The sequence below is a fragment of the Lentinus tigrinus genome (genome assembly GCF_003813185.1).
Source record: "Lentinus tigrinus ALCF2SS1-7 unplaced genomic scaffold L226scaffold_3, whole genome shotgun sequence".
NCBI classification, from domain to species: Eukaryota; Fungi; Basidiomycota; class Agaricomycetes; order Polyporales; family Polyporaceae; genus Lentinus; species Lentinus tigrinus.
In genome coordinates this window covers 1458104-1476027 of record NW_027137912.1, presented here as the reverse complement: position 1 = coordinate 1476027, position 17924 = coordinate 1458104, and the positions used below count along the sequence as shown (strand labels likewise).

Sequence of the window (17924 nt, the reverse complement as noted above, 5' to 3'; positions counted from 1 at the left end):
ACGAAGCCTCTACGTCTTCTGTGTCATCCACGTTCATCAGAGCCATGCTCATAAAATCGCCTTGTGGTGACTCCTGTGCGTCCACTTGCCTCCCGAGGAGCTGTGGTCACCATGCTTTTGACCCTGCTTGTCAGCGTCGCGCTCGGTGCTCTCGCTGGCGCGACAGAACTATTCGATCGCAACTTAGCGTATGCATCGCCGTTCACCAACGCGATCCATGTAAGTTTACATCCATTCTGTCCGCATGATGTCATTGCAGCTGACGTCCTCTTCCCTCCCATTAGCTGTCACACGACACTCGCTCCCTTCAAAAGCGCCATGTCGAGTTCGTGAAGCGACAGTCGCAACTCGATGACACTCAAAGCTCGGACGGTCTCACCGATGAGCACTATCCGACCTTCTACGGCGGCGACTTCTCGAGTGTACGACAAAGTTTCACATCTCTTTGATGCTGTCTACACACCAACCCTTCCACCATCTAGAGCCCCTTCATCTACAATGGAGGCATCAACTTCACTCACTCTGGTACGCTTTGGTTCCATTTTTCTATTCAGTCAGAGTAATAACTGATAGCCCAATCTTGGATACCTCGTAGTCGCTAGCGTACGCGCATTACGTCTGAGAACACGCTGGAGAGATTGTATGCTGACACGCCGGTCCAGGGGGATCCGTTAGACACCTCGGTACTTCTGTGGACCCGCGCAGTCCCAATCGGGTCTCAGCTCCCCGATCAGAGCATCCCGGTTTGCGTAACGTTCAGAATCTTCAACAACGCCAACCTGTCTGGCAAGCCGGTCGACTCCGGATCGGCCTTCACCACTTACGACGTGGACTTCACTCTGAAGGTCGAGGCGAAGAACCTGAAGCCCGACACGCACTACTCGTTCCAGTTCGCGGACTGCACGAACCCGAAGACTGTCAGCCCTGTTGGGACGACGCGCACGATTTCCAGCCCCGACAGTAAGTGTTGAACAATTTTGAAACGACTTCGCGGACGAGCTGACTCCCGGAGTGTAGCTGCGGCCGCCAAGGTCAACGGAGGCAAGCCTCTGACCTTCGCAGTATTCAGTTGCTCGCGTTACCAGGACGGTGAGTCGTCATGCATGGCCTGACATTGTAGTTAAGCTGAGGCTTTGTCCAGGTTGGTTCAATGCCTACGGCGTTGCTGCACACAACACTTCGGCGGAGATCTTTGTGCATCTGGGTGACTACGTACGTATATGTCAGTAGTCGTCATCGAGTGCAAGTGCTGATGCGCAACTGTCAATAGATATACGAGTCCCTTGGGAATGGGTGAGCGATAGGCTGCAGGCATTGGTGGAGCTTGGGCTCAAGGGCTTTTCAGCGCGAAAATTGGCCGTCAAACGTTAGGGCGGGAGCTCGCGACAATTGCCGACTATCGTCTCCGCCTCAACCAGTACCGGACAGACGTGAGCTTGCGTGATGCTCACCAGAAGGCCCCTTGGATCACGGTCTGGTGAGTTCGTTTTACTTGGAGTCAGTCGACGAACCACCCACTGACAGCGATATTCTTCTTCGCAGGGTAAGCTCTTTGCGTCCTGTGGTTGGCTTGTGATAATAACCCTGCGTAGGATGACCATGAAGTCGCGGACCAAGCATGGAAGGCCGGTACCGCCGACAGCAACGACACGGCCGTAGGATGCAGCTTTTCGCCATCTGGCGCATGTTTCACTGACAGGAAGCTCGCTGCCGTGCGGGCCTACCATGAGTGGATGCCAATCCGCCAGGTGGATCCAGATGACAAGTTGCGTATATGGCGCAATTTCCAGATTGGCAAGCTCTTGGTACGTCCGTCACACGAGGTGTATAAGTCGTAATGCTTACTTGCTCTTGCGCAGGATCTTACTATGCTGGACACTCGTCAATATGATCGTGATATCACCGACGTAAGACTGACTACACATTGTCAACTAAAGATGTTCGCTGATGTTGAGTGGTCTCCCTACATAGCTGTACTATAACACCGGTACGTCGGCTGTCCACATTCAAGCGCGAATATTCACTCACGTTGTGGTCGCTCCCCAGGCTGTATGTCCTTTCTACTCTCTCGCACAGACGATTCGTTGAGAACGCGTCCAAGTCATCAACTCGATCGCCGACGTAACCAACCGTTCTCTTATGGGTCCAGAACAGGAGAGCTGTATGCGTCACCACTCGTGCCTATTGTTTCGAGTCTGAACCGCCGTGCCCCTTAGGGTTCTATAATACGCTCGACCAATCGAAGGAGCGCGGAGCGATCTGGCGGGTCGTCGGGTTCGTCTATCTTCCTGCTCTCAGCCTGTTTTGTACTGAAGCTCCGAGTCCCTCTAGCCAGCAGATCGTCTTCACGCAGCTGAACGAGAGTGACGCTTGTGAGTGCTTCACATGACGATGGCCTATTGAGACATCCACTAATTGTCGCCGGATACATTAGTCGATGTTGTAAGTGCCACGTACTAGACGGTGCCCAGCTTCGATGGATTAACGAGCGTCGACGTCAGGACGCCTGGGACGGGTATCGCGCCAACCGCAACCGAATCCTCGACCACCTCTACGACAACAAGATCAGCAACACGCTCATCCTCTCTGGCGACTCGCATGCGAACTGGGTCAGCGACTTGGCTCGTGAGTACCAATCCATCGTCTGCCTTCTCCAAGTGTGGCTGGCTGAAGTGTCCCCATAACAGACCCGAATGACACTACGACGTACGTCTTCAGTGCTCTCTGTCATTATCACTAATGTGTCTGAGTACGCGCTCCTGGTTAGCTATGACCCGGTCACCGGCAACGGAGCCATCGGCGTCGAGTTCGCGGGCACGGCAGTCACCTCTAGCTCGCCCTTTGGCAGCGGCGTCTCCCCCGCCAACGCGGACAAGCAGTCCCAAGTCCTCGTCGGCGTGAACACTGACTTACAGTGGAGCGAGGGGTCGTACCGTGGCTTCTTCACGCTCACGCTCAACACGACCCACGCGAACGCTACGTACTTCGCCATGCGCAACATCAGTACGTCCTAATCCTTCTTCTCACCGACTCAGCTTCGCTGACGACTAGGACGCAGGCAATGCGAACCTGGACGGATTCGCCAGCGCGACGTTCATCGTGAAGGCGGGCGCGAACAAACTCTCTCGTCCTGTCGCCGGAGGTAGCGTACTTGCTGGCGTGCTTAAGAACCAAGGATGAATGGGAGGGAAGGCGTGAATAGAAGGACAAGTGGCGCTCAATTTTCGTAGCGCTGTGAATCGAGAACATTGATCAGTTCGCTAGTTCTCGTAGTGGACTGTCCAGGACACTATTGCATGAAGTTCGCCCAATCGTCACAAGATGACCTCACGTACATGACCGAAGTCCTATTGTTGGCCTCACCTCCAGTGACAAGGAAGTTAAGACAAATTTGTTGCTTCAATTGGTCGCACACGCTCGCACACAAAGTTGGTTGGGAGAGAAAAAAGAAACTATGTGCAGATTCTAAGAGATGTGACTAATGTACATGCCAATAATTTTGCTTCGTAGTCCGCAGAACATGTCGTGATCGTAAAGCACCAAACCAACACGAACACAGAGAGACGAGTCGCTTAATCGACCTCCTCGACCGAGGGACCCTCCTCTGCGCCGCCTGCGGGCGCACCACCGGGGAAGCCGCCTGGTGCAGCGCCGCCGGGGAAGCCACCAGGCGCACCACCCGCAGATGCGTAGAGCTTCTGCATGATGGGGTTGGCGATCGCCTCGAGCTCCTTCTGGTGCTCCTCGTACTCCTCCTTCGATGCCTCCTGCGACGAGTCGAGCCACGAGATCGCCTCGTTGACGGCGTCCTCGAGCTTCTTCTTGTCTGCAGGATCGAACTTGCCCGCGAGCTTCTCGTCCGAGAGCGAGTTCCGGAGGTTGTACGAGTACGACTCGAGGCCGTTCTTGGCAGCGATACGGGCGGTGGCCTCGGCATCCTCCGCCTTGTACTTCTCGGCCTCGGAAACCATGCGCTCGATCTCCTCCTTCGACAGACGGCCCTTGTCGTTGGTGATGGTGATGCGGTTCGACTTGCCGGTCGTCTTGTCGGAGGCAGAGACGTTCAGGATACCGTTCGCGTCCATGTCGAAGGTGACCTCGATCTGAGGAACACCACGGGGTGCTGGCGGGATGCCCGAAAGCTCGAACTTGCCGAGAAGGTTGTTGTCCTTCGTCCGCGCACGCTCACCCTCGTAGACCTGGATGAGCACACCGGGCTGGTTGTCGGAGTACGTCGAGAAGACCTCGGCCTTCTTCGTCGGGACGGTCGTGTTCCGCTTGATGAGCGGCGTCATGACACCACCAGCAGTCTCGATACCGAGGGAGAGAGGAGCGACATCGAGGAGAAGCAGGTCCTGGGTCTTCTCAGAGGTGTCACCGGTGAGAATGGCAGCCTGGACAGCGGCACCGTACGCGACGGCCTCGTCGGGGTTGATCGACTTGTTGGGCTCCTTGCCGTTGAAGAAGTCGGAGACGAGCTTGACGATACGGGGAATACGAGTGGAGCCACCGACAAGGACGATCTCGTGGACCTGGGACTTGTCGATCTTCGAATCGCGGAGGACCTTCTCGACGGGCTCGAGGGTGCTGCGGAAGAGGTCCTGGCAGAGCTCCTCGAAACGAGCACGGGTAAGGGAGGTGTAGAAATCGATACCCTCGAAGAGGGAGTCGATCTCGATGGTGGTCTGGGCAGCCGACGAAAGAGTACGCTTCGCACGCTCGCAAGCGGTACGGAGACGACGGAGAGCACGAGGGTTGCCAGAGAGATCTAGATGGTGATGACGTCAGTTATGAATTCACAGGTTGAAGTCACAGCGCAAAAACTTACCCTTCTTGTGCTTCCGCTTGAACTCCTGAGTGAAGTGCATGACGAGACGGTTGTCGAAGTCCTCACCACCCAAGTGGGTGTCACCAGCGGTGGCCTTGACCTCGAAGATACCCTCCTCAATGGTCAGGAGGGAGACATCGAAAGTTCCTCCGCCGAGATCGAAGATGAGGACGTTGCGCTCGCCCTGGGTCTTCTTATCGAGACCGTAGGCAATGGCAGCCGCGGTGGGCTCGTTGATGATACGGAGGACGTTGAGACCAGAGATGGCACCCGCATCCTTCGTTGCCTGACGTTGCGAGTCGTTGAAGTATGCGGGGACGGTGATGACGGCGCTGGTGACAGTGCCGCCGAGGTAAGACTCAGCAACCTCCTTCATCTTGTGGAGAACCATGGAGGAGATCTCCTCGGGCGACTGGAAAACAATATCGTTAACACGAAAGTTTGTGCACTAGTTGGAAAAAGTTACTTACGAACTCCTTGTCCTCACCACGGTAGGAAACCCGGATGTAGGGCTTGCCACCCTTGTCGAAGACGGTGAAGGGGAAGTGCTTGATGTCGGACTGCACCTCAGGGTCGGAGAACTTGCGGCCAATGAGACGCTTGGCATCGAAGACAGTGTTGTGGGGGTTCATCGCGACCTGGTTCTTGGCGGCATCACCGATGAGACGCTCCGAGTCGGTGAAGGCGACGTAGGAAGGCGTCGTGCGGTTGCCCTGGTCGTTGGCGATGATCTCGACACGATCATTTTGCCAGACACCGACGCAACTGAAGACCCAGAGTCAGTACAAAGTTCTGGCGCGCATGGTAAAGCAAGGAAATACTCACGAGTAGGTAGTACCAAGATCGATACCGACTGCCTTGGTCATTTTGGCGTTATCGAGAGCGAGAGAGAAAAGAGATTAGAGAAGTGGAGGGATAAGAGCGTACAAGAGATCGTGAAAGAAGAATTCGTTGTGGGGGCCAAACTGGGAGGCATGGCTTATATACGGGCTGGACAGAGGGACGTTCGACTGAGTTCGGAGACGTTCCGCGTTCTTTCTTGCCCTTTCCAGAGCATTCCAACCCGTCACGTCACCGACAAAGTCACGTGTGTCACGCCCAGCTCGTGCTAGCGCTCGCCGGATCGGGGTTGCGCGTGTTGACGAGAACATACGGCCACAGTCGCAGAATATCCGCCTTTCTCCCAGAATGCGCTCCTCGACGCGTGTCTATCCACGAACGTTCCAGGCGGCGCTGCTCTGTTCAGGTTGACGCGAGTCGACGCGCATCTATCACGTCGGCCACTTAGGCGCCCGTTGAATCGTCGCGGTGATCATCTCTACTTCTTGGATGTGCACGAGAAGGCCACCAGCAAGTGCTCTACCTGTTTGGTAGGTGCACCGGCGACGAGCCATCGATACAATCATGAAGCAATACACGAGTGTGGCTCTGTCACTGTGCTGTGGATAGATCGTCGCGGCCTAGAAAGCGATGTGCTCAGGATGAGCCAAGTCTTGTGAATTGGATTCAGAGGGTCTGTCATTGACGTGCAGCCATGTAAGTCGTATACTCAGACTCTGTACCACCACCCTCGAGTGCGGCGGCAGCTCTCGCGACACGACGGGCGCGCGCTCCGGGAAGACGCGGCCAGGACACGTGGGAGTTGCCAAAGGGGGAGGGTGCGCGGCGCAAGAGGCCGATTTTTTGGGACTTGAGCGCGCCCGCGGCCCATCGTCCTCAGTCGTCATGTCTTCGTCCATCCCCGTCACCGTCGACCCCCCCGCGCCTCCGCCCCCTACGCCCGGTCCCTCACGCTGGCCATTCAGCTTCTACAACCGCTTCTCAGCATGGAGGACGTCCCTCGACCTCCCCAACCCGGGCACTTCTGAAAACCTCACCAAGGAGGCCAAGAGTACGTCCTATTCCTCGACGTGTCAGGTGGCACATCTCATCCCAGGCCATAGACACGCTCTTGAACAACTATTTGTTCGATGGCGCGAGGGCCGAGCTCTCCAAGGGCCTCTCCGTGAACCCTATGTTCTCAGTGACGCACTCTTTCAACCTGGGGTCACAAACACTCCCGCCAACATATAGCTTTGGCGCGATGTTTGCAAACGAGAATGTCAGCTCATCTTCCAAGGCCCTTGTTGTTCTTGAGAGAAGCTCATATCCTTCGCACGTTGCAGCTCTTCATGCACGGTAGCATTGACCACGAAGGCAGCCTGTCAGCACGATTCAACCAGGGTTGGACTCCCAACAACGTCACCAAGTTGCAGGCGCAGGTGAATCTCATGTTTCTGCACCCCTCCAACGCGTCTTGTCGCCCCGACGCCGCCACGTATGACTCGCGTACTGATCGCCACGTCCGCAGTTGTCTGGCACACCAGGGCAGAGTGTCCTCCAGGTGGAGCACGACTACAGTGGCACGGACTACACTCTGAACGCCAAGGCAATCAACCCCTCCCCCGCGGACCTCACGGGCATCTACATGGGCTCTTACCTCCAGTCTATCACGAAAAACGTCGCGCTCGGCATCGAGGGCATCCTCCAGCGTCAAACGCCGGACATGGCCGACATCGCCGCCGCGTACCTTGCAAAGTACACGAGCACGGACAAGAGCTGGATCGCGACCGCGCAGCTTCAGGGTGCCGGCATCCTCCAGGCGACGTACTGGCAGAAGCTGAGCGACAAGGTTGATGTCGCGGCCGACCTCCAGGTCGTCGCTGCTCCCGGGAGGAGAGACGCCCTCGCGACGCTGGCAGCGCGGTACGAGCTTCACACGGCGTCCTTCCGCGCGCAGCTCGATTCGACGGGCAAGGTGGCTGCGTTCCTCGAGCAGAAATTCGCCCCGACGTTCTCGTTCGTGGTCTCGGGTGAGATCGACCACTTGAAGGTGCGTAGCCCGCTCGTCTCTCCCTTCGCAGACCTCCTCACTCACTCCCTCGTATGACCGTGTTTGTCTCTGCAGAACGCGGCGAAGGTGGGCGTGGGTGTGATGATCGAGAGCAGCAGCATGACGCCGGAGGAGATGGGCCTGATCCCGCCGCCTGGACACCTCCCCATGCCTATGCCGCAGCCTTGAGATGGACAAGTACTTTACTATTTCCGTAGAATATTTGGTGCATACTTGCACCCCCCTACCCCCTCCTCACGCTCTGGTAATACTGCAATCGCATCCTTGCATTGTCGTCGCATACACGATACCTTGTTCAGGGTGTGCCACGAGTCCGGGATATGTCTTCGGGCACCGCTGTGCCCGTATCATGTCGTTGCCTTCTCAATCATGGTCAGAGATGTCGAGTTCACTCAGCGATGATTCTGGGCTATGCCAGCTCTGAATTCTGTTTGACAGAAGGTGATTATGAGATTAAACCCTGTTGGGCGCATTCGTTCATTCAATGTCGCGTCAGAGTATGTTGTACGTCTGCAATTTTCTCTGCGACGTGAGGCACACGGTCTGCCTACAGCACATGTGGGAGATGGTGCTGGGACATCCAGTGCTGCACGCCGCTTGCTATGTATGCCAGTCGGTGGTTAACTACGGAGTCGGATAACAACGTCCGCCTTCACCAGCGCATTTGCGATCGACAACACGACACAAGAGACAGAGACAACGGCGTGCGAGAGTATGAAGACATTAGGGCATGAGCGTACGTACACAACACGGCAGGGATATAGATTGCAACGTGGTGGGATATGAATGGATGGATGAATGGGGTCAGAAATGCAACGGCGAATGATTAGTGGGGATAAGTTATGTCGACCGAGCGACCGAAAAGTGTTCAGAATCCGAACATCGTCGAGAATACGTGCCGTCGAAAGCGTCTCCAGTGCAACCGCTATACCCACACCCTCCCACTCTGTGGCCTTCACTCCACTCTCTCCAGACAGCTACGGCCGCATCGTAATGTTGATGGCGGTAGATCCGCACAGAGCTGACTGTTCGCGGCTTCCTCCACGTACGTCGCCCCGAGAGCCCAAAGCGGCGCAGAGCAGGCAGCATCACCCAGCGGCGATAAAAGCCCCTGTGTGCTATAGCAGCTTCGAGCCCCAAGACGGATTGGCGCTCCGATTGCGCGACAAGTTGGACGCCAGTCGCCCGTCCTCGAGCCCGGGCGTGAACATGGGCGATGGTGTAGGCAGCGGCGACGGCTGTGCGGCGAGACCGACCATCGGGGAGTACGAGCGCAGGCTGGGCGTCGGCGCGGAGGAGAAGGACGAGACGTGGAGGAGCATGACGAACTCCTGTGTCGCATTCGTGAGCTTGACCATCTTTGTCCGGAGCGTCGACGAGAGCGGATTCGGGTTAGCGGCTGGGGCCTGGCCGGCGGCGATCGATGCCGCGGGGGTCAAGCCGCCGCCGCCCGCTGCCCCTCGTGTCTTGAGCGCGTTCGACAGCTGAATGACAGTCTGGCAGGGGCAAAAGAGGGGTGAAGTGGAGTCAGCGTCCTATATCAGAGAAAACCAAGCCTAACATAGCATAGACATGGCGGAAGATGATGACCGCTAATTCGGGAGACACCCCCCGGTGTGTAGGAGTGCCGAGGGCAGACAGGTGTAGTGCACGAGGCGGCGCATAGTGTAACGCACAAACTCACCTTCACAAATATATGCGCATCGTCGCGGAGCGCTTTCCCGTCCACAGCTTGCGAGTGTGCTCCCTCCTGCACGGCTGCGATGCTTCCTCTTAGCCGCTCCGTCACGTCCTTTGCCCGGCCAAGCATCTCCCGGAACTCGTCCTTCTCATCCGCACCCTCCGCGTCGAGCATCTCGTCCATCAGCTCCCATATCTCAGGTGCGGCCTCTACCGCAGACCGCATCGCACCGATAACCTCCTTATCTACAAGAGTCGATGTCCCAGAACCGGACAGCCCGCCAAGCGATGGAGATGAACTTGACGCGCCGAGTAACGAGCTCTGCGACCCCTGCCGCGAGTGACTTCGTGAGTGGCCTCCCATCTGCAGCTCGTGCGATTGCTGCCCTAGTGGGAGCACGAGCCGCCGCATTGTCCGCATCGCCGGTGTCGGCGTCGAGTGTGGCGCCCCATTCAGATTCAGGTTGTGTGGAAGTGAGGGGAGCGGGTCGACGTGAGACGGAAGCATCTTCCCAATCTCGACGTCTTTCGAGCTAAACGAGCCAGCATGTCGCCGGCTCACATGGCTCTTGCCCAGATCCACCGAGCGCTGTGCAGTGTTCGTCCGTAGGTGCGACCGTTGCGGCGTCTCTGGTTGCTGCGCAGAGATGAACGGCGAGGACGACATAGGAGGTGCGGACGCCGGCGTTCGAGGCTTGTCTGTCATCATCGTACTCGACGAGCGGAGCGTCGGTGTCTTCGAGCCATACGATTTGGACACAGGGGGTGGCCTTGTCTCCCACAGGTACGGACGTACGGCATCAATGTGCGTCGCCATCGACTGCCAAGACGCCGCGATTTCCGACATTGCACCATACAGGACTAACAGCATCTGTCGTGTATAGCGCACGTCATCATGCTTTGCCAGGACCTTGAGCTGGAGCGACAGCATTCCAACCGCCTTGCCGAAGACCGTCACATTGTCCCGACAATTTTCCACTACGGCGCGACATATTGACGGACTGGGAAGGGCTCGTCTGCTTACGGCGTCGAATCGATCCAAGGAGTGAATGAGTTGCGACATGTACGAACTTGCAGGCCCAAGGACCTTCTGCAGAACCGCTGACAAGCGCTCGTCGATGGCATAAACCGTGTAGTGCTGCAGGGTCTGGTAGATCTGGGACAGCGCGAAGAGGATTCCCCGCACAGCGTCAACGACAGCGAGGAGGGACTCCGGGATCGCCTTGGAGATGGTAGCGGCCGACAGGGTGGATAGACGACGGAAGTATGAGTTGCGTTCAGTATCCATCGAGGGCACTGGCCGATCGATAGATATTGGTGACGCGTACACAGGCTCGTCTGTGATTGAATTATGTGGATGATGTGCGAAGCTGACAGTAAGTGAGCACAACGAACACCCATCACACGTTCACGGGTCACAAACCTAGGAAAGTGGTCAGCGGCATGGGTGGCCGAGCGTTGTGTGCCGTTGGGGAGATGTAGCCGTGCGGGCCTGAGATCGGGCGCGCTCTTCTTCGCAGAAGGGCTGTACCTCAGTGGCACCTTGTGGAGGCCATTACCATTTACATGGGTATGGGAGGCGAAACGAGCATGACCGGCATGAATCCCGTTCGTTGGAGGGTGATCGTCAATAGGTGAAGTGATCCCCTCGGGCGAGCGAGGAGATGGGGTCGTGCTCTTGGGAGCGGTGAGGTGGGAGAAGAATGGATCAAGATGAAGGCGGGTCCCGTCTTCCGTGAACTTCCGGGAAGGTCCAGGAGAAGAAGGGTCGAGCTGGAAGTAGGAGGATGTGTCGGATTCTAGGGAATACGAGCGTGAATGATACGCAGAGTCAGCTACGGACGGTGTCCTATCCCCCCTAGGCGCGTCCAAGCTGAAGCACCGATGAGCTTGAGAAACGCGGATAGAAGTGCGTTACTCACAAAATTGAGGAGTCGTTACCCGGTTCACTTGACATGGAATCGTCGCTTTGCTTGCGCTCGCCCGACGCGCCCGCATTCTCTTCTAGCCATGTCTGTACATGCCGGACCCATTCCGCTAGTTGTTGAGGATCGCTGGTGTCTTTCCCAGGTGCCAGGACGGACGCCGGGGGCCACTCCAAAGGGTTCTGGTCCACCTTCAACACTGTCAACTGGCGGAACTGCGCTAGGTAAGCTGGTAGACGGTGCAGTTTGTTCCGTGCGAGAGAAAATACCTAGAGTTAGAGTTACATCAGTTAGCATGAGTGTGAACGGATGGAGCCCCAGTAAGAATTGACAAAGAGCTTGGTAATGTCCGTGTATAGCATAGCGCGCGTCGCTGTCGCGACCAAAGACAAGGGCGTAAATCCCTCGCCACACAAAGCTAGACATCCGACAGCATGTCACATCCTGCAAGTTGACGCTCTTGCATTCACTACAACACTGAGCTGGGCTAGCCGCTCCCGCAATTGTTGTTCTGACGAGCGGCCGCTTCTGGTTTTTCACGCGTAATTGAAGTCATGTCACGTCATGGGATAGACCAATGCCGAAGAATGGAGGTAGAAACAATAGGACGGGGAAGGAAACAATGCGTACCCGTAAGTTAACCAACGAACCAGGCTCGGACGGAAGGCGCTTGATCTTGTTACGGCTGATGTCCAGGATTTCCAGCGAAGGCATGACAGTAAGCTAGATGCGACGTTTAGTCGATGACGCTTGCAGAATAATAAGCCGACATACGACGTCCGGGAACACAGTAAAGCTGTTGTTCTTCAGGACCAGGTAGCGCAGTCGCGACAAGAGGGAAAACGCCATAGGCAGGGTAGTGAGCCGGTTATGTGCGAGGGCAATCCTGTACCCAAGTCGCGGGACGTTTGGAAGCGCGCACGAAACTATAAGCTAGGATACGCACCGAATGACAGGACTTTCCGTTATTGACTCATCGTCCTGACCGACCGTGGCGAGCTCTTCTGCTCCTGACTCTCCGACATCAGTGAGGCCCTTGTACGCCAGGTCAAGAGTAGCGCCTCCATCCGGAGACTTCGCAAGAGCCTCGGTGATATGGTCGCGAGTGAGCGAGAGGGAAGGAAGGGGGGATAATGCGGCATTCCTCAACGTCGAGGGGGTCTTGCGTAGGGAATGTTCGCCATCAGAAACAGACATCCAGCAAGCGACCTAGGAAGCAGAGACAGCCCAGAGCTCGGTAGGTGGAACGGCGGGCAGCGAGGAGACGGTCGCTGGGAGAGCGAGGACTGGGCTGGGTGGACTCGGATGGCCAGAGCCTGTGCAGGACGCGGTCCCTGGAGAACGGACAAGAGCGCTACCTCTCGACACACATCGTTTCAACCGTCACTGTCACGCGTTCCCCGCCCCGTGACAGCCCGCGTCAAGTTTGCAAGCGCCCGAGTCTTGCCTCCGACTTCGACCTGCCCGTCTGCCATGGCTGCCTCGACCGCCTTTGCCGGGAAGTGGGACGCTCTTCCCGTTACCCTCACGCCATGGATGTGTGTATCTCTCTGTTTCTCTTGTCGAACCGAGTTGACTTCTACTCAGTCTAGACGTTATCCAGTCCATGGGGCACACTCAAATGACGCCTGTCCAGGCATCCACCATTCCCCTCTTCATGCGCCATAAGGACGTCGTGGTCGAGGCCGTCACAGGGTCCGGGAAGACCCTTGCCTTCGTTATTCCCATCTTGGAGAAGCTGATACGACGAGAGCGGAAGTTGGCGAAAAATGAGATCGGTGCACTTGTGATCAGTCCGACGAGGTGTGTTCCTCTCCGTGAAACGATCCTGGGTGCATTACCGACGCGAATTCTCGCTGCAGGGAACTTGCCACTCAAATACACTCGATATTCTCGCTGTTCTTGTCTTCACAGCCTTCTTCGCGCCGGTCATCTCCCTCTCCCGATGAAGCTACTGGTTCAGACGTCCAACTTGACTCTGCTCCCGAATATCCCCCTCCGCTTCTTATCATATCATCTGACTCTCCGCCTGCGGAGGATGTTTCGCGATTCCTTTCAACTGGAGCAGACATCGTCATTGGCACACCAGGCCGCGTGGAAGAATTCCTGCTCGGGAAGGGGAAGAACGTCGTGAGCGTGAGGGAACTAGAGATTCTTGTTTTGGATGAGGCAGATCGGTACGTGCGGTATGCGTGTACCACTCTGTGGAGCTTACCTCTGCTCCAGGCTTCTTGATCTTGGGTTCCATGCGACATTGACTCGCATACTGACCCATCTGCCGAAACAACGCCGGACAGGACTGTTCAGCGCGACAATGACAGATGCTGATGCCCTGTCAGAGCTTGTGCGCGTCGGCCTACGAAATCCAGCCCGTATAGTCGTCAAGGTTCAGTCGAAGAAGACGAAGGGCAAGGGTGCCGCTGCTGAAGGCACGAAGGAGCTCGTAGAAGAAAGGCGAATACCTGCCAAGTACGCATCTCCGCAGGAATCTGTCTCACACGAAGTTAGTGTTGACCACATCTGACAGCCTGCAAAACTACTACATGGCATGTTCTGCCTCTGAGAAGATGCTGCAACTGACACGCATCGTACGACATGAGGTAGAAACTCAGCAATCCTCCCGCTTTATCGTCTACTTTGCGACCTGCGCATGTGTAGACTACTTCTATCGCGTAAGTGGGGTCGTAAGGTCATGATTCTGCGTCAATTGACCTATGTTCACAGGTCCTTGCCCCCCTTCTGCCGTCCCATACCAGCTTGTTCTCTTTGCACGGACATCTTCCGCCCAGCACCCGCACCAAGACCCTTGCTAACTTCACGAACTCCGCGGCACTCCCATCATCACCATCCATCCTTCTAGCGACTGATGTTGCAGCGCGTGGTCTCGACCTTCCTGACGTTGACGTCGTCATACAGTTCGACCCACCTACTGACACCAAGTCATTCTCACATCGCTGCGGACGTACAGCGCGTGCAGGGCGCAGCGGGAGAGCCTGGGTGCTTCTCGTCGGGCGCGAGGTGGATTACGTCGAATTCATGTCGGTCCGCAAAATACCCATGAAAGAGCGGCGTCGATTTTCCCGGGATGGCATCGCTGTATCGGCGAATGACATGGACGCTGAGGACCCTGGCGTGTCTCATGTGCTCACAACCATCAGAAACAAAGTTTTGACCGACCGGGCATTGAATGACAAGGTCAGAAGACATGACTCATTCCTCTCAGTGCCATCAATGCTGACTGTCTTCACAGGCGGCGAAGGCGTTTGTGTCCTTCGTCCGTGCGTACTCTAAGCATGAAGCGTCATATATATTTCGAGTGAAAGACCTGGACTATGTCGGTCTAGCGAAGAGCTTCGGACTGCTCCGATTACCTCGAATGCCAGAGCTGAAGGACTTGTCGAAGGAGGGTTGGGCGGATGCCGACGTCGATGTGAGTATGGGGGATCAGTTCGCATATGTCTGTCCGCTTACCCCATTACCCTGCGATCCAGTGGAATTCGTATGCCTACACAGACAAGGCACAGGAGGCCAAGCGACTCGCAGAGGCTTCCAAGCCGACGCTCGACGCCGAGGAGATCAGGAGACGTAAAGAGGAGAGAGCAGAGAAGCAGAAGACGAACACGGCATGGAGTGACAAAATGAAGAAGAGGGAAGGTCGTGAAAAGCGGCGCGAGAAGAAGGACCGCAAGAAGAAATGGCAAAAGACGCAGACTGCCACCGATGCAGAGGTTGGCACGAAGCGGGGGCGAGAAGGCGCGGGGGAGAGTGGGGATGACGAGGAGGACGACTGGGAAGCATTGGCGAGGGAGGAGAGGATGGCGAAGCGAGTGAAAAAGGGCCAAGTGAGCCAGGGCGAGTTCGACGCAGAGTTTGCAGATTTATAGCGGGAATATATGAGGAGCATTGCCTATCGTAACCATCTCTTTGCTCGCGATGGGTCGTGGGCGTGTCATCTGCGGCACTTGTTCCGGATCGACCAATGCATGCAAATCCCTCCCCGAAACTAGACCGTCTAGCGCTCCCAGCTGGGTTGGGCCTGTCTCCTCCAGGTCTCCTCGTTTTTCTTCCTTTCTCCTTCCCTGCTCTCCTTCCGCTCCTGCGCTGTTCCCGAGAGTGATTCAACATGTCGACGCTCTGGAGGGGCGAGTATTACAAGACACGCCGATGTCATGTACGTAACGCCTGTCCACAGGGCCATACATATGCGCGACCGTCTCTGCACATGCCTGCTCTTAACCACCTTCTCTGTGCGCAGTGGTTTGATGACGACGGCAAGCCGTTGAAGAACTGGCGGAATGACAAGTGGGGATGTCGAATGGGCTCTCTGTGCAACTATGCGCATCCAGAGGACGAGGAGTGGGCCACGGCCTCCCTACCCAAGTTTGAAAGCGGCGCCCCGCCTCGTCCCCCAGGAGGAAGCGCACACTCCCCGCGGCGTTCGCCTTCCCCGTACGGACCGCCCCCTCCGCCGCCAGGGATGCCTCCGCCGCCGGGGCCATGGAGTACAACAAAGGAATTGCCGCCCAGGATGGAACGCGTCGTGAGCGCGTCTTCCGCGTACAGCTCAGATCGTGACCGCGACCGCGACCGAGACAGTGCCACTCGCTCTCCATCCCGCACTCGCCACAGCACAGGACGCCCGCGCGACATCTCCCCGGGCACATCTTCCATCGCGTCTTCGTCAGATCCACGTGCTCGCAAGACGTCGTATTCAACTTTGCCACCGCCCGAGCGCCGGAGGGAGGAGGACCGGGTGCGCTACCGGGACGATGATAGGAGGAGGGAGGATGAGAGGCGCAGAGACGATGACCGGAGATACGACGACCGGAAAAGAGATAGGGAGGATGACAGGAGACGGGAGGACGAGCGGAGACAAAGGGATGACCGGTCGCGAGAGCACGGCAGCCGGTCAAGATCTCTTTCCCTCCGACCGAAGGAGGTGCCCGAGGAGGAGCGGCGCAGGATATGGATGGAACGCATAAAGTGAGTAGATTCTCCCCCTCTTCTGTGCCAGGGCTCCACGATGTTCACCTCGCAAACTTGCTACCCATGCTGTCAGGTTCCTCACCGAGTCCGTTCTCGCGCGCGGCGAGATCGTACGTCTTCATGAGGATGTGCTGAACTATGAGCGAATCTCCAGGTCTGCGGGTTTTGAACGTCTCGAGAGCGCAGACAAGGTCGCGATGGAGGAGTTGATCGCCACCACGAAACAACGAGCCCAGGCGAAGCAGGCAGAGCTCGACGCAACGCTCTCGAAGCTCGTCCCATCAGACTACTACCCTTTCGTCACAGCTCCGTCCTCGCGGGCTAGCGATGCGGCGTTTGACAACATGACCCAGTCGCTCACCGCTCTCCGCAAAGATGTCGAGGCGCTTTTTGCGCACGTCGAGAAGCTCCGAGCGACCGCCGCAATCCTCCAGACTCCTGTCACACCTCTCGCACCCGCTCCCGCCAAACCCGAAGCTGGCGAGATCACAGCTGATCCAGCTCGTCCTAAGAAGCGTCGCCGGCTCTCGGTAGAACAGAGCTCAGAGCCAAGCACACAGGTCTCCGATCCTACCGCTGCCGATTTCGACGTCCTCAAGGATCGTCTGGTATCTCTGGATGGCCGGATCGCTGGCCTGGAGAACGACTTCCGGCAGTACGACACCAAGGTCGCTGACGAGGTGGACGCCCAGCTGGACTACCGTGGCATCTCAAAGAACTTGGGTGGCCCGTCCAACGTCGAGCTGACAGAGACATACGAGAAGCTCGAACGGCGAGTCACTGACGCGGGTGGAAGCGCCGCAGAAATCACGGCCACCCTCAAGCAACTGAGCATTGATGGTGATGCCCAGGATAAGAAGTACGGCGAGCTGCTTAAGGAGAACCAAGGGCTCCAGACGCAAGTTGCCAAGGTAAAGCCTACAAAATGTTCATACTTGGCCAAAACCCACTCTCACACATTCATGCAGCTTCAACAGCACCAGCTGGAGATAATGGATGAGCTCAAGAAGAAGAGGGACACTCTCGAAGCCCTTACTGCCGCCGTCATCGCGTCCATCTCTCAGCCGCCTCAACCGCCACCTCCTCAACCCATCACGGCTACTGAAATTATCACAGCTGTGCAGCCTCGTGTGCTCCGTGCCGTGCGGGATGACATCCAGCCCCTTCTGAGCGATCTCCAGACGGAGATCGACAAGTTGCTGAAGGACCAGATGAACGAGGTCAACGGGACCCTCATAGCCCAGATATCACCTACAATCCGGGCGGTGGAGGCCATTTCTGCCTGGGTTGACCGATATAGGCAACCCCCCGCCAATGGGAACGCTCCGAGTGCTCCTGGCCCTTCCTCCGCGGTCTCTGTAGACAAGGGTAAGAGTACAGCCCACCCATCATAGCGAGGATATTGCCCATATTGTCCTTCTGATTTCGCCCTTGTATTATTCGCATTGTATTCTGTACCCGATGCAGAAAAGGTGCAGATTACCGGAGAGGGAAAAAAATGAAGACATGGTCCCCCCGAGGATCGAACTCGGAACCCTTGCATGACAAGGCAGAGATAACCCTATAAGTACAAAGCTCTAACCAGTTGAGCTAAGGGACCACGAAACTTTGT

The 17924-nt window shown here is 56.8% G+C and overlaps 6 protein-coding genes and 1 non-coding gene across 7 annotated transcripts; 4 read left to right on the top strand and 3 right to left on the bottom strand.

The window, feature by feature from the left end:
* Nucleotides 1-111: 111 nt before the first annotated feature.
* Nucleotides 112-3180, top strand: L226DRAFT_566788 (uncharacterized protein; the record flags this gene model as incomplete). Its single annotated transcript, XM_067683947.1, has 21 exons — nt 112-219; nt 285-422; nt 483-525; nt 596-603; nt 663-960; nt 1018-1089; nt 1142-1212; nt 1271-1293; nt 1346-1477; nt 1525-1543; nt 1593-1805; nt 1860-1907; nt 1972-1987; nt 2102-2161; nt 2217-2274; nt 2332-2372; nt 2435-2442; nt 2502-2625; nt 2688-2706; nt 2768-3003; nt 3059-3180. The coding sequence occupies 21 exons, from the start codon at nt 112-114 to the stop codon at nt 3178-3180; spliced, it is 1857 nt and encodes a 618-aa protein (XP_067540846.1).
* Nucleotides 3181-3456: 276 nt separating this feature from the next.
* L226DRAFT_609202 (heat shock protein HSS1) lies at nt 3457-5740 on the bottom strand. Its single transcript, XM_067686038.1, has 4 exons — nt 5654-5740; nt 5299-5593; nt 4829-5240; nt 3457-4768 (listed from the first exon to the last, which is right to left on the bottom strand). Exons 1-4 carry the CDS (start codon nt 5692-5694, stop codon nt 3573-3575), a joined length of 1944 nt encoding a protein of 647 aa, XP_067540845.1. The 5' UTR covers nt 5695-5740; the 3' UTR covers nt 3457-3572.
* Nucleotides 5741-6535: 795 nt separating this feature from the next.
* L226DRAFT_500624 (mitochondrial import receptor subunit tom40) lies at nt 6536-8122 on the top strand. The gene is made up of 5 exons (XM_067677779.1): nt 6536-6719; nt 6772-6929; nt 6994-7089; nt 7179-7700; nt 7776-8122. The coding sequence occupies exons 1-5, from the start codon at nt 6554-6556 to the stop codon at nt 7887-7889; spliced, it is 1056 nt and encodes a 351-aa protein (XP_067540844.1). The 5' UTR covers nt 6536-6553; the 3' UTR covers nt 7890-8122.
* Nucleotides 8123-8839: 717 nt separating this feature from the next.
* L226DRAFT_566785 (uncharacterized protein) lies at nt 8840-12523 on the bottom strand (the record flags this gene model as incomplete). Its single annotated transcript, XM_067683946.1, has 7 exons — nt 8840-9217; nt 9406-10771; nt 10825-11274; nt 11324-11595; nt 11957-12049; nt 12101-12212; nt 12273-12523. 7 exons carry the CDS (start codon nt 12521-12523, stop codon nt 8840-8842), a joined length of 2922 nt encoding a protein of 973 aa, XP_067540843.1.
* Nucleotides 12524-12781: 258 nt separating this feature from the next.
* On the top strand, nt 12782-15289 carry L226DRAFT_530440 (DEAD-domain-containing protein). Its single transcript, XM_067679861.1, has 8 exons — nt 12782-12864; nt 12914-13129; nt 13189-13503; nt 13553-13795; nt 13854-13998; nt 14051-14521; nt 14577-14756; nt 14818-15289. The coding sequence occupies exons 1-8, from the start codon at nt 12800-12802 to the stop codon at nt 15208-15210; spliced, it is 2028 nt and encodes a 675-aa protein (XP_067540842.1). The 5' UTR covers nt 12782-12799; the 3' UTR covers nt 15211-15289.
* Nucleotides 15290-15366: 77 nt separating this feature from the next.
* L226DRAFT_530439 (uncharacterized protein) lies at nt 15367-17888 on the top strand. The gene is made up of 4 exons (XM_067679860.1): nt 15367-15497; nt 15582-16309; nt 16386-17223; nt 17281-17888. The coding sequence occupies exons 1-4, from the start codon at nt 15450-15452 to the stop codon at nt 17704-17706; spliced, it is 2040 nt and encodes a 679-aa protein (XP_067540841.1). The 5' UTR covers nt 15367-15449; the 3' UTR covers nt 17707-17888.
* On the bottom strand, nt 17820-17912 carry L226DRAFT_t27. The gene has a single exon. It is a non-coding gene; the product is annotated as a tRNA-Ile (tRNA).
* Nucleotides 17913-17924: the final 12 nt, after the last annotated feature.

Bases quoted from the DNA above. Each gene is read 5' to 3' on its own strand.
- L226DRAFT_609202 (XM_067686038.1), bottom strand. From the start codon at position 5,694: ATGACCAAGGCAGTCGGTATCGATCTTGGTACTACCTACTC. The intron at 5,594-5,653 runs GTGAGTATTTCC...CTGGGTCTTCAG, and splicing joins GATCTTGGTACTACCTACTC to TTGCGTCGGTGTCTGGCAAA. The intron at 5,241-5,298 runs GTAAGTAACTTT...ATTGTTTTCCAG, and splicing joins GTGGTGAGGACAAGGAGTTC to TCGCCCGAGGAGATCTCCTC.
- L226DRAFT_500624 (XM_067677779.1), top strand. From the start codon at position 6,554: ATGTCTTCGTCCATCCCCGTCACCGTCGACCCCCCCGCGCCTCCGCCC. The intron at 6,720-6,771 runs GTACGTCCTATT...CCCAGGCCATAG, and splicing joins CCTCACCAAGGAGGCCAAGA to ACACGCTCTTGAACAACTAT. The intron at 7,090-7,178 runs GTGAATCTCATG...CCACGTCCGCAG, and splicing joins TCACCAAGTTGCAGGCGCAG to TTGTCTGGCACACCAGGGCA.
- L226DRAFT_530440 (XM_067679861.1), top strand. From the start codon at position 12,800: ATGGCTGCCTCGACCGCCTTTGCCGGGAAGTGGGACGCTCTTCCCGTT. The intron at 13,130-13,188 runs GTGTGTTCCTCT...TTCTCGCTGCAG, and splicing joins CTTGTGATCAGTCCGACGAG to GGAACTTGCCACTCAAATAC. The intron at 14,757-14,817 runs GTGAGTATGGGG...CCTGCGATCCAG, and splicing joins GGGCGGATGCCGACGTCGAT to TGGAATTCGTATGCCTACAC.
- L226DRAFT_530439 (XM_067679860.1), top strand. From the start codon at position 15,450: ATGTCGACGCTCTGGAGGGGCGAGTATTACAAGACACGCCGATGTCAT. The intron at 16,310-16,385 runs GTGAGTAGATTC...CCATGCTGTCAG, and splicing joins ATATGGATGGAACGCATAAA to GTTCCTCACCGAGTCCGTTC. The intron at 17,224-17,280 runs GTAAAGCCTACA...ACATTCATGCAG, and splicing joins TCCAGACGCAAGTTGCCAAG to CTTCAACAGCACCAGCTGGA.